At 38.3% G+C, this 13,140-nt stretch overlaps 1 protein-coding gene across 1 annotated transcript in view; it reads right to left on the reverse strand.

Moving 5' to 3' along the window:
• The window catches only part of dgkh (diacylglycerol kinase, eta), a 205,358-nt gene that overhangs the window by 84,936 nt on the left and 107,282 nt on the right, over positions 1–13,140 (reverse strand). The window contains exons 14-15 of the mRNA XM_076264201.1: positions 775–860; positions 333–432 (exon numbers count right to left, since the gene is read on the reverse strand). Of these exons, the coding sequence (XP_076120316.1) occupies positions 333–432; positions 775–860 (186 nt within the window). The remainder of the gene's footprint in view (positions 1–332; positions 433–774; positions 861–13,140) is intronic.

Raw genomic sequence — 13,140 nt, forward strand, 5'->3', positions numbered from 1 at the left:
TTCCCTGTTAAATTTTAAATATTATATTGATTTTTGTATTTGTATGTCGCATTGGACAAAGGTGACTGCCAAATCCCATAACTATAACCATAGACTATAGAGTTGAAGGGAATCTAATGTGCCTCAAGGCATTCTTAGGATATATCACATTAACAATAATAGGACATACATGTGGTCACAATGACCTTGAACTTTGACTTTTAGAGTCCAAGTAAACATTCATGCTAAATTTGAAGCATGTGAGATATCACATTTAATAGAATGGGAAATACATGTGCAGTCGGTGTAGAGGCATAAACATAATAGATCTGAGATGTAGTTAAAATACTCACTTTAAGGGACATAGTGTCTGCCTCCTCTGTATTTTCAGTGCCTTTCTCATAAGACTTTCCCACTTTAGCAACAAAGTCCTTCACTGTCTCACAAAGAATCCTGGTAGGGAGATGAGAAAGGGCACATCTCTTCAATGAGCTTGGTTGCTATAAAGCAGTGGTTCTCAAACTGGGGGTCGCCAAAAATATTGGAGGGGTCGCAAAATGGTTTTTAGTCAAAGGCTGCCATTGACATAATGCCTTTGATGTTGACATAGCCTACCTATGAGAGAAGACATTTTCTGTCTCTGTTTCCAATGCCCATCTCACAACATTTCGAAACCAAATTCCGCTGGTTAGAGAGAAGGGGGAGACTTGGCCCATGTTTTTTGGGGGGGTCGCCAGACAAAAAGTTTAAGAACCACTGCTATAAAGGGAATAATAGACAGGGCTGATAACTCACTTTGCCGAGGATATGACCACCGAATGCTGATCAGAGTTCAAAATCTTTGTAAGATGAGCAGCAACTGAATCTTCATAAGCAGAAATCTGTAATAAAAACATTGAGAATACTGAAAACGAATTTCATGCAACTGTAATAGCCTTTGTGTGCATGCTATGTGATAGAAAGCAAAGGCGGACAGAGTACACAGCTTCATTACTTGAGTAAAAGTACAGATACCCTTTGCTAAATTTTACTCAAGTAAAAGTAAAAGTACAACAGTCAGATGTCTACTTAAGTAAAAGTACTAAAGTACTTGTTTTTAAAAGTACTTGAGTATCAAGAGTACAATAGTAGCCTACATTTTCTAAATATTGCATTACTACTGCCACAGTGCTTACATTTATGTACAGAAACGTCCTACATGGAGTTATGAAAAATGTTAATACCTTGGAGAATGTCAAATGATCAAGTAATTTTCATCTTTTTACCATGTTGCCAGGGATGGGCAGTATTTCTAATACATGTATTTAAAATACGTATTTCAAATACAAAATACTATTTTGTAATTGAAACACTTGGAGCGAAAACTATCATTAACTTTAAAATGTAAATAGTCTGGCGAGGTGGGGCCACAGGTTGGCACACTCAACCTGTGGCCTGCGGATGGACCTGCGTCTTCATTAGAGCCCAACCTATTTATTGGCGGGCCGATATTATCGGCCGATATTAGGCATTTTCCAAACTATCGGTATCGGCATTTATAATGGCCGATAAATGAATATTTTAAAAATAAAATAAAAACGGACATAACACTCTTCAACCATGTCATGAGTGTTGGCGTTGTATAGTTTGTAATAATTCTGTGGAAATGCATGGATTCCAGTTTCTTCCAGTAGCAGCAACTGGAATCCATGCATTTCCACTGAATTATTTTTGGAATCTGATCCCTTATCATACCTGTTCATTCTTACTCGTCGCTCGACTTATCGTGACTAAATTCAAGATGGCTGCAAACGCTAAACTTCGTGAAGGACCTGTCTGTATAAATCGTCTTGTAAGTAAACTACCAGTGCTTTTTCAAAGTTCTCAATGTCTCGTTTTAAATGTCAGGGCCCTCGGAAGTCTACCAATGAAGTGTGGAGATACATTGAGCCTCGTAAATGGTGTAAAACAGTGATTTATTTGTATGGCTAGGCCGATGCCGGAGCACCACCATTGTTAGCTTCGGCTAACTAGCGCCAGATTTTGGAGTGCAGGGGACAAGCCGAGATGGGCTATGAGACATACGTTCACTCGGTATCATGTTTCAACACACTTTAGGTCAATATCACACCGGAATTCTCCTTTAACCCATTTGCGCTGGATGCTGCATGACGCAACATTGACCCTCCCGCTGGATGCTGCGTAGCACAACATTGACCCTCCCGCTGGATGCTGCGTAGCGCAGCATGCTTTTTATTTCATGTTTCTAGGTGCTACAGAGGCTTAGATATAACATTTTGGTAGACGTTGACAATGTTTAGTATGTTTTCAGAAAACCCTCAGGAAATAAGGTTATTTAGTCTAGAATGCCATAGGTTTCTATAGGCGTTTTTAGCAGGCATTTTAGGAGTAAATGGGTTAAATAAGCCGAGAGTGAAGCGGAATTAGCTAGTAATTATGTTACGTTGTTACAGTGTAGTTGACTGTCTGTCCTTTTAACTTTTGACAATGTGACTGAAGATGTATTTCTTTAATAGCGTGAGAGTTATAGCAGTGAGACGTATCATCTCTCCCCGGCCTGTTATTTTGAAAGCGTATGTTTTACAATTTGCAGTATGACGTTATACCACAAAGCTAGCTGCCATGAATATCAGTGGAAGACCGCTAACGTTAACATTAATGAGCTTGGAAACCACAACGAACTTATTCTGCCTAAATAAAGTAATGATTTATAACTAGTATATCTGTAGTTACAGTCCCTGCATTGTAAAATGTAAGTTAGACGTGCGAGGAGTGAACATTTAGACATAGGGAAAAAGTATCAAACGTAGCTTGTGCAAAACGTAGCTTGTGCATAAAAGTTAGCTTTTTTTTTTTTACACGTGTGTGAAATCCAATGACGCCAAGTGCGCGTTTCAGACTGTCGTTCAGCCGCAGCATTAACGAGTTACATAATGGATTTAGATCACTAAATAGTAGGTTTAAGAAGGCAGGCAGCAACTGATGATTGAAAATGGTTTGATGTAGCTTGATGGAAATAATTTTAAAAGTGCAGGTAAAGGGATAAGCAAGCTGACATTGTATTTATAAGGTAGCTTATAAGGCAATAGGGACTAATTATTACACATGCACACTCAAACATTTAAGAGTGACCTTTATCTTGTTTAATGATAATACAAATGATGATAGTAATAATGTCATTATTTTTTGTAATTATTAAGTCTTAGTTCAAAGTTATATTTATGAAGCTTACTAGTCTTTTAATACTGGTAACTTTGATTTGGTTGTTGTTATTATTATGTTTTTGTTCAAAAGACTAAGTTTCATATCTTAAGTTTCTATTTTTATACATTTTATTTATCAGAACTTTAATATATTTCGATGTTCCTCTGTTCCACTGTGACAATATTATTTAAAAATAAACAAGTTTGTTTTTGAAATGCATTATCATATTATTTTAGTCAATACTCATAAATAACTACAAATAACTAATGTTAGGGAAATCTGTTAATGTTTTGTTGCGCGTTTCTGAAAAAATATATATATCGGCCGATATATCGGAATATCGGATTTTAAAATCAACAAATATTTGTATCGGTATCGGCCTTCAAAATCCTTTATCGGTCGGGCTCTAGTCTTCATCCATTGTTTCCTCCATGGTTTCGTCTCTTATCTAAATCTGACCATGGAGTTGACTTTGGCGGAAAGCTGAAGGTGATTGCTGATAGGCTGTCCCAATCAGTGGCGGGAGCACAATCCAATCACGTTTGAGAGGAAAACAACAAATTGAGGGTTTCCGAGATTTTTCTTTTTTCCTTTTTTTTCAGAAGTAGTAACGGGTACTCACGGTTATGGATAGAAATGTAGTGGAGTAAAGAGTACAATATTTGCCTCTCAAATGTACTTGAGTAAAGTCATGAGTACTCCCCAAAAATGATACTCGAGTAAAGTACAGATCCCTCAAAATTGTACTCAAGTACTGTACTCAAATAAATGTACTCCGTTACTGTCCGGCTCTGATAGAAAGTGTGTTGTCAGTATCCCTGTTCTAAGACTGAGACCTGTTGCCCACTACTTGCTGTTTTCTGTTTTAATTGTACCAGTCTTTATTTCTTTTCTTTCACCATGCGCTTGTTGCCCCGCCTCTATGATCTGCCATTGATCTCTTTCCCGCCAATATTGATCCTCTCCTGTTTCCCACCTTGATTGTATTACCCAGCCTATTAAAAGATCTGCCTGTGGTTCTCTGTAAGATCATCATGTTTGGTTCCTGTTCCCAGTCTGTTCAGTCTATTTTTTTTTAAAGTTACAGAGCTACTGGTGCAACAGAGGTTGATACTAGTTTTGTAGTTCCCAGGCATACTACGTGACAAGAATGAATGTTGCATACAGGGCACACAACTTTGACAAGAATTGTTTTCAGACCAACATTTTCCTTATTTGCCTATGATTACAAATGGCAAGGACACAACAACTGTGTCTAAAACATTATTATTATTTTTTTTTAGTGAATAGTTTTCAGAAATAAATGACTCCTTTCATACTTTCCAACTTTACTTTTCACCTGTTAGGCGGGTCAATATAGGGTTCAACGTCAAAAAATTGATACAAAAGGTTTTTCATGGATACTGTTGGATATGCTAAATAATATACTAAAAATCTAGTGAAATCTGACCTTGGGAAAGGGGTCATTTTCAAAATGGCCGCCAAAATGGCTGTCAAGAGGTTAAAATGGCTATATCTCAATTACTATTCAGCCTACAGGGGTGAAATTGATGTCAAATTGTGGTCATATTAAACAAGAATATGATTTTAAATGGTAATATTGAAAATGTTTAAATGCTCTACCTTTTTCAGCCATATATTAAAATCAATGTGTTTTAATACAGAGCAAATGCAATACAGGATTATGAACCATCTCCATGGCATGGAGGAAGATAAGACATGTCTTAACTGGTGTTATATCTCATCTAGAGGTTATATGCTTTTAGAAAATATATAGTTTTGGGTGTTTGATTTGTTTTGCCTGGACAATATAGGCTAAAATGTATCCCCTTTACACTAGATTCGCCTATACAGAATAGAGGGCAATGCATTGTTCATGGCATGGAGGAAGATGGGACATGTCTTAACTGGTGTTATATCTCATCTGCAGGTTATATGCTTTCAGAAAATATGTAGTTTAGGGTCTTTGATTTGTTTTCCCTGGACTGTACATGCCAAAATGTATCTGCTTTACACTAGATTTGCCAATACAGAATAGAGGGCAATGTTTTGTTCATGGCAAGGAGGAAGATGGGACATGTCTTAACTGGTGTTATATCTCATCTGCAGGTTATATGCTTTCAGAAAATATATAGTTTAGGGTGTTTAATCTGATTTCCCTGGGCTGTACATACCAAAATGTATCAGCTGCACACTAGATCCGCCTATACAGAATAGATTATGTATTATGCAAAGTGTGGTGGAAGTTGGGAACATAAGTTGATTGATGTTATATTTAATGTACAGGGTATATGCTTTTATAATATATATATAGTTCTGGCTGTTCTATGACTTTTTTATTGAACCATAACCCATGCATAGGCATGCATTATACTGTATATTTGTGTACATCAAATACATGTTGGCATCTATCATAAGGGGGGAGCTAATTAAACTTAATATTAAACTATATTTATTAGTATATCAGAAATAATCACTATATCATTATTCATCATCATCCATCATCCTCCAGCCCTCTGAAAGGAAGTTTGCAGATTGTCACATTGTTCATTTTGACATGTTCCACAGGCAGCAGTGAAGCGTAATCCGTATCTACATTAACAGAAGAGTGTCTTGCAGAAATGCACACAGTCACAGTGGATAACTTTCAAAAGCTGTGAAGCTTACTAGCAGATTCAGTTGGAGGGAGACGTTCTGGAGTCACAAATAATGACGTAAGGACAACCTTCCTACTCAGGGTGTCTGTGGACTTCCCACCAAAAAGTACAGCCATCACTTGGCATCTTAATTCACCAATCACCTCTGTTGTCTGATTGGGAGTAGTGAAGGCATTGGCACATGACTGAAGGACAAAATCTCCTCTTCTGGAATGCTGTCTTTTGCTGACCCCAAAGATCCTAGAGATTAAAGTTGACATGATATTTTCATGATATGAAAATATTTGATTTCTTCATGTGTGGCCCTAATAGTCTGTCGTATGTATGTGACTGAACTGACAGAAAGTCGTGAAAAAAAGTAGAATGAAATTATGTCTATCGTTCACTATGCTTTAAATAGACTGAATAGGCAGCATGGTTGGAAAGTTGTGGAAAAGGAGGGACTAATTACAATTCAATAGATTATAATTAATTCATGACCTCTTGTTACGCCACAACCATCTTTTTAGGGTGGCATGATTTAATGAAGGATTGTGTGACATATATGATTCAGTGACCTCTAAATCTGATTAAACACGAAAAAAACGTTCCTAGGCTGAATAATGCTTCAGATACAGTATAGCCAAAATTAGCTTCAGGTGGCCATCTTTAATGCCATCTTGAAAATGACAAGTCTTTGAAAATGATGAACTGATACTTTAGTCTGACATATATGAATCAGTGACCTCTAAATCTGATTAAACATGAAAAACACTTTCCTAGGCTGAATAATGCTTCAGATATCCCAAATTAGCTTCTGGTGGCCATCTTGGACGCCATCTTGAAAATGACCCCTTTACTGGGGTCAGATTTTACTAGATTTTTAATATGTTATTAAGTACATCTAAAGGTATCATAATCAGTTGAAAAACCTTTTGTATCAATTGTTTTGAGGTTAGGTTTTTTCATATATTGACCTGCCTATGTAGTAGGCAACATAATTTGACAAGGAATTACTGCTACTGCAATTGCAACTGGATTTTTGGATTTTTTTAAAAATCTTATTTCTGCATAGGCTGGCATGTTAAAAAGTGTCCATCCATGAAATGTGTAGGTCCCTTACATAGGCCAAATGCTGAAGGATGCCTAGTGGAAATATGGCTAAAATGGTGTGGTTTTATTACATATCAAATTATATTGTCCTTTTTTTAATAATCTCAACCATGTAAGCAAGTAGGAGTGCTTTGTTGTGAATGTGAAATATCCAACGAATATCAAAGTTTCTTCCTCTGGGCTAGTTTGAAAAAAACTAGAACTAGCTGGCTTGCTTGATTCTTTGAGGAAACAGGTATTGTTTGCAAGGAATTGTGATGTACTGTATGGACGCAAAGTGGACACAATTTATAATTGCCCAATAGGCTACAACTGTCAAGTACACATCAGGTACATCAATTCACCAACATCACACTCAAAGAAGCCTTCTTTAAGTGGCTCTCTCTCACACACAAAACTATATAACATGGATACAGTATGACTGCTGTAAATGTATTCATTGCACAGACACAGGGTTCTTAAGCCTCACGCAATGGGCGTGAGACACACGCAATTCAGCAAGTTCACACACTCACACGCCACACCTTGCATTTCTCACGCAGAAATATTACTAGGGATGTCAAGGTATCTGTATAATTAATAGAGGAGGTGCAGGGATACGAGAGAATTTCTCGCAGGGTTTAGAACTAGCGCACCACTCATCACACATTATTTTTTATTTATAAACTAAACTGTCGGTCATTAAGAAAACATAATGATTGCATTGTTAAGTATAAGTACTCTTTTGATCCTGTGAGGGAAATTTGGTCTTTGCATTTATCCCAATCCGTGAATTAGTGAAACACACTCAGCACACAGTGAACACACAGTGAGGTGAAGCACACACTAATCCCGACGCAGTGAGCTGCCTGCTACAACGGCGCTCGGGGAGCAGTGAGGGGTTAGGTGCCTTGCTGGTTGGGGTTCGAACCGGCAACCCTCCGGTTACAAGTCCGAAGCGCTAACGGCTGCCCCAAGCTTGTTGTAGCTTTGTGTAACCCATACATCAGCAATGTTCATTTTATACGACCAATACCCTCCTCGTGGCTGCCTGCACTTTTCCTGTCGTCACAGCTGCAACTGCAGCTGTGGTTTTTAGCGGCGTGTTCATCCGGTCCCGGGACACCCATCTAACCCTTAATGGACCATGTCAACAATGAATGAAAATTAACTTATTATGACCGCCGCGCAGCGAAGCGGCGGTCATATAGGTTTAGTCAGATTTTTTTTTTTTTTTTCTTTTTCGCATGTCCAAATTTCTGTCAATGATTCCCGGGACACTGAAAGACCGGGGTAGACGAAACTTGGTGGGCATGTAACCCCATATGGATAGCATGGAACCATCGTTTTTCGTTTTGATCTGTAGCCCCCCCGCTGGACTGCACCCCCCGAAAGGAGGGTAGGGCAGACACAGTTTTCTGTGAATATCTCAAGAGCCGTAAGGTTTAGGAGGACCATTTTTTTTTTGTATGTTGATCTCAAGGGGCCATGTCAACCCATTCCATAACCACTCATTTCATGTATAGCGCCACCTAGTTAAACACAAAAAAGTAAAAATGAGGTGTTGTAATCACAGGTATCTGTGACCTAACTTAGTCAGAACTGCACGAAATTGGAAGTGTAGGATCATTATGACACCCTCTGAATGCACGCCAAGTTTCGTGGAATTCCGTTCATGGGGGGCCACACAATAAATTAATTTATGTTACTATACACCAACTGGCCTGTAGGTGGCCGGAGACAGTTTTCTGTGAATATCTCGAGAACCGTAGGGCCTAGGAGGTCCACCTTTTTTTTGTATGTTGATCTCAAGGGGCCATGTCAACCCATCCCATTACCACTTATTTCATGTATAGCGCCACCTAGTTAAAAAATTAAAAAGCAAAAAATTAGGTGTTTTCATCACAATATCTCTGGCTGACATGGTCAAAACTGCACGAAATTGAAAGTGTAGGATCATTATGACACCCTCCGAATGCATGCCAAGTTTTGTGTACTTTCGTTCATGGGGGGCCTTACAATAAAACAATTTATGTGTACATTTAGTGACGTACACCAACAAGGATTCCCGGGACACTGAAAGACCGGGGTACACAAAACTTGGTGGGCATGTACCCCCACATGGATAGCATGGAACTGTCATTTTTTCGTTTTGATCTGTAGCCCCCCCGCTGGACTGGACCCCCCGAAAGGAGGGTAGGCCAGACACAGTTCTCTGTGAATATCTTGAGAACTGTAGGGCCTAGGATGACCATTTTTTTCCGTGTATTTGCCTCCAGGGGTCATGTTAACCCATTTCATGTGCGCACATGTGCACAAACAGATACACACACACACACACACACAGTAATCATACGTATGACACATACTCACACAGTAGACATATGTACGCTTCCATGCACAGGCACATACGCAGGCACACACACAAGCACGCACACACACACACACTCACACACACACACACCCACACACATAACATAAACATAACACAAACAATCAAGAATTTCTCAGAATTATGAACAGGCAAGATGGAGGTGGGGTTGTATAAAATGAATTTTACATGTGAAATCTAGAGCCCGACCGATTTATCGGCGAGCCGATATTATCGGCTGATATTAGGCATTTTCCAAACTATCGGTATCGGCATTTATAATGGCCGATAAATGACTATTTTAAAAATAAAATAAAAACGGACGAAACACCCTTTAACCATGTCATGAGTGTTGGCGTTGTATAGTTTGTCCACCAGAGGGCACTCTACACCGTCCCTGCTGGCAACACTCGTTTATAACGCGCACACATCCTGCAACCTGCTGATCCAGCCAGAGTCGGGCAGAGAGAGTGAGATCATCCGCGAGTGAGATCATCAGTTAAGTGTGTTCATGGTGATTTGGTATAACAATTGAAAAGAACATCCCCATCAGTTCTCTTAACTCAAGTAAGCATGACAAAATTCGTGAAAACAATGTCCAGTTTTGCTGCTGTAAAATAAGCCGAGTGAAGCGGAATTAGCTAGTAATTAAGTTACGTTGTTACAGTGTAGTTGACTGTCTGTCCTTTTAACTTTTGACAATGTGACTGAATATGACTGTATTTCTTTAATAGCGTGACAGTTATAGCAATGAGACGTATCATCTCTCCCCGGCCTGTTATTTTGAAAGCGTATGTTTTACAATTTGCAGTATGACGTTATCCATTGCTAAATTATGGCTCATCATAGACTAGCTAACCACAAAGCTAGCTAATGCCATGAATATCAGTGGAAGACCGCTAACGTTAACATTAATGAGCTTGGAAACCACAACGAACTTATTCTGCCTAATAAAGTAATGATTACTGTATTTATAACTAGTATATCTGTAGTTACAGTCCCTGCATTGTAAAATGTAAGTTAGACGTGCGAGGAGTGAACATTTAGACATAGAGAAAAAGTATCAAACGTAGCTTGTGCATAAAAGTTAGCTTTTCTTTTAAACGTGTGTGAAATCCAATGACGCCAAGTGTGCGTTTCAGACTCACGTTCAGCCGCAGCATTAACAAGTTACATAATGGATTTAGATCACTAAATAGTAGGTTTTAGAAGGCAGGCAGCAACTGATGATTGAAAATGGTTTGATGTAGCTTGATGGAAATAATTTTAAAAGTGCAGGGAAAGGGATAAGCAAGCTGACATTGTAATTATAAGGTAGCTTATAAGGCAATAGGGACTAATTATTACACACGCAAACATTTAGGAGTGACCTTTATCTTGTTAATAATACAAATGATGATGATAGTAATAATGTCATCATTATTTTTTGTAATTAAGTCTTAGTTCAAAGTTATATTTATGAAGCTTACCAAGTATTTTAATACTGGTAACTTTGATTTGGTTGTTGTTGTTATTGTGTTTTTGTTCAAAAGACTAAGTTTAATATCTTAAGTTTCTATTTTTATACATTTTATTTCTCAGAACTTTAATATATTTCGATGTTCCACTGTGACACTGTTTGTTTTTAAAATGCATTATCATATTATTTTAGTCAATACTCATAAATAACTACAAATAACTAATGTTAGGGAAATCTGTTAATGTTTTGTTTCGCGTTTCTGAAAAAAAATATATATATCGGCCGATATATCGGAATATCGGGTTTTTAAATCAACAAATATTTGTATCGGTATCAGCCTTCTAGTGAAGTCTATGAACTAATCATGTTTTGGTACTTGTTGTCTAGCAGATACCAGTGAGAATTGAGTGTGGATAATGCAATTTAGTGAGACAGTTAGAATCATATAGGCCTTTCAGCGTGATTTCTTTTTGTGGAAAAAATGTGCTGGACTGGGCGGCGGTCATATTTTGTACAGCTCTGCGGTACATCTAGTTATCAATGTGTGTAATCAATTTTTCTAAAGATACAGGACTGCTGCCAATCACCATAAAAAAAATCAAAAGTTGGTCTCGGTATGCACATTCTTTATCCAATGGTTTATAGTCTGAGCGAATTAGCCTAGAAAAGGGTCAAAGGTGGAAGTAAATACAGCAAAAGCATATTTGGTATCATTTGAATCATATTTTTCTGTAGATTAAGAATTTGTGGTGCCTACAGCGCAGATGTGTACCGAAAAAAATATATAGGGCTTTGAATGGAGCATGGCACAATGATTTTTGGGCCAAAAACGTATGTTAGTACATCTTGATAATAGCTGATATCTCTTAAGCCAATTGAAAGATATTCATCAAAATTGGTCTACTTTCCCACTATAAGTTGTCAAAGAACTGGCAAGACAATTTAGGTCTTGAGGTCAAAGGTCAAGGTTACAAGGGGTCACACAAATAACTCACATGCAGTATTTGGTTCATATCTCCAAAGCAGACTGTTGGATCTTCATTAACTCTAGTACATTTATTGTCTATACAAGTTAGATGAACTTAGGGACTCAGGGCCATGGGGTCAAAGGTTAAGGTCAGTTTTATCCCCTGACATACAAGGTTATAGACGGTGGAGACATGCTAATCAACATGCCATGTTCAATTCAATTACTGTAAATATAGTGATTTCTTGGTTGTTTTTGACATGGGGAGTCCCTATCTACAGCACAATGAGTTTAATACCCCTTCTTTGTATATAAGAATCAAGAATCTGATTGCAATTACTAGGCAAATGTGCTTAGCAGTTACATACAGTAACAGTGAAATACGTCCACTAGCATAGTCATGACCTGACCAATATCTCTTTCAATATTGCCCTTGCAGTCCTTTCCACAGTACAAGCAGTGCTACTTCCAGCTGTAAATTATAGCTTTCTGTGCTGTTGTGACTTTCCATACGTTAGTATGACTGTTAACTGTGGCCCTTGCTATTTTTCCCTTCGTGGACAAGGTGTTGTCCACTTTCTCCTGGTCATTTCTGTGACCCTGAAGACAGCATTGTCTTCCAGTTTTGATGTTAGTAATGTGGCATGTCTGTTATTTGCAATGGATGATGAGACAGCACTTGAAGAGGAACCTGGCATATGCGCAGATCTTTGTGTTATCTGCCAATGTGGAGGTGAGCTGTCATCTTGTAGCACTGGCTTGCAAAAGCTGATTTACTATAGCATTGCTATAGGCAACAACACATTTTTAAAGGGGTGGTTCAGGATTTTGGACATAGGACCTAATTTCCAAGTTAGCATGTGTGATATTTATCAGTGGAGACCGTTTTCAACACGTTTGATCCAGTCCTTATAGTTGCAGAGTTCATCAGTATGTGTCAGCCTGCCACTAAAAACAGTCTTACCCACTCCACAGTACACCCAGGCAAATACATTATAACGGCAGACAAATAAATTATAACGGCAGACTCAATGTAAATGTCTGTGTTGATCATTTTATTTCTAACATTATTCTATGCATTTCAATGATCGCATAACATTTTAAGGGACTAGTTTTTTAGCAGCGGTTAGTAGTACTGCGTCGAAAAGTAAACAGACAAGCGCACTCCAATCAGGATACTGTCGTGGAAAATGTCTACCCTGGAAATCCAGAGTTCCTGCGAGAGCACAATGGAATGAGCAATGATGCACGTTACTTTTACCCCTTGCATCCCGGGGAGCCAATCAAATCGGCGTATCTGATATATGCGGGCCAGAGGCGAGCTAAATTGATGACCACAACGCTGCAACGTTGGAGGTCAGTAAACATTGGTCATAGTGTTATCTAATTGTGTCGAAGTCCGGAATCATTCAGAGTAAACATTGGTCTAGTG

The sequence above is a fragment of the Alosa pseudoharengus genome, unplaced genomic scaffold (genome assembly GCF_046254945.1).
Source record: "Alosa pseudoharengus isolate Yale_2024_CS ecotype anadromous, Long Island Sound unplaced genomic scaffold, YU_APseudo_1.1 YU_APseudo_1.1_scf_3, whole genome shotgun sequence".
NCBI classification, from domain to species: Eukaryota; Metazoa; Chordata; class Actinopteri; order Clupeiformes; family Clupeidae; genus Alosa; species Alosa pseudoharengus.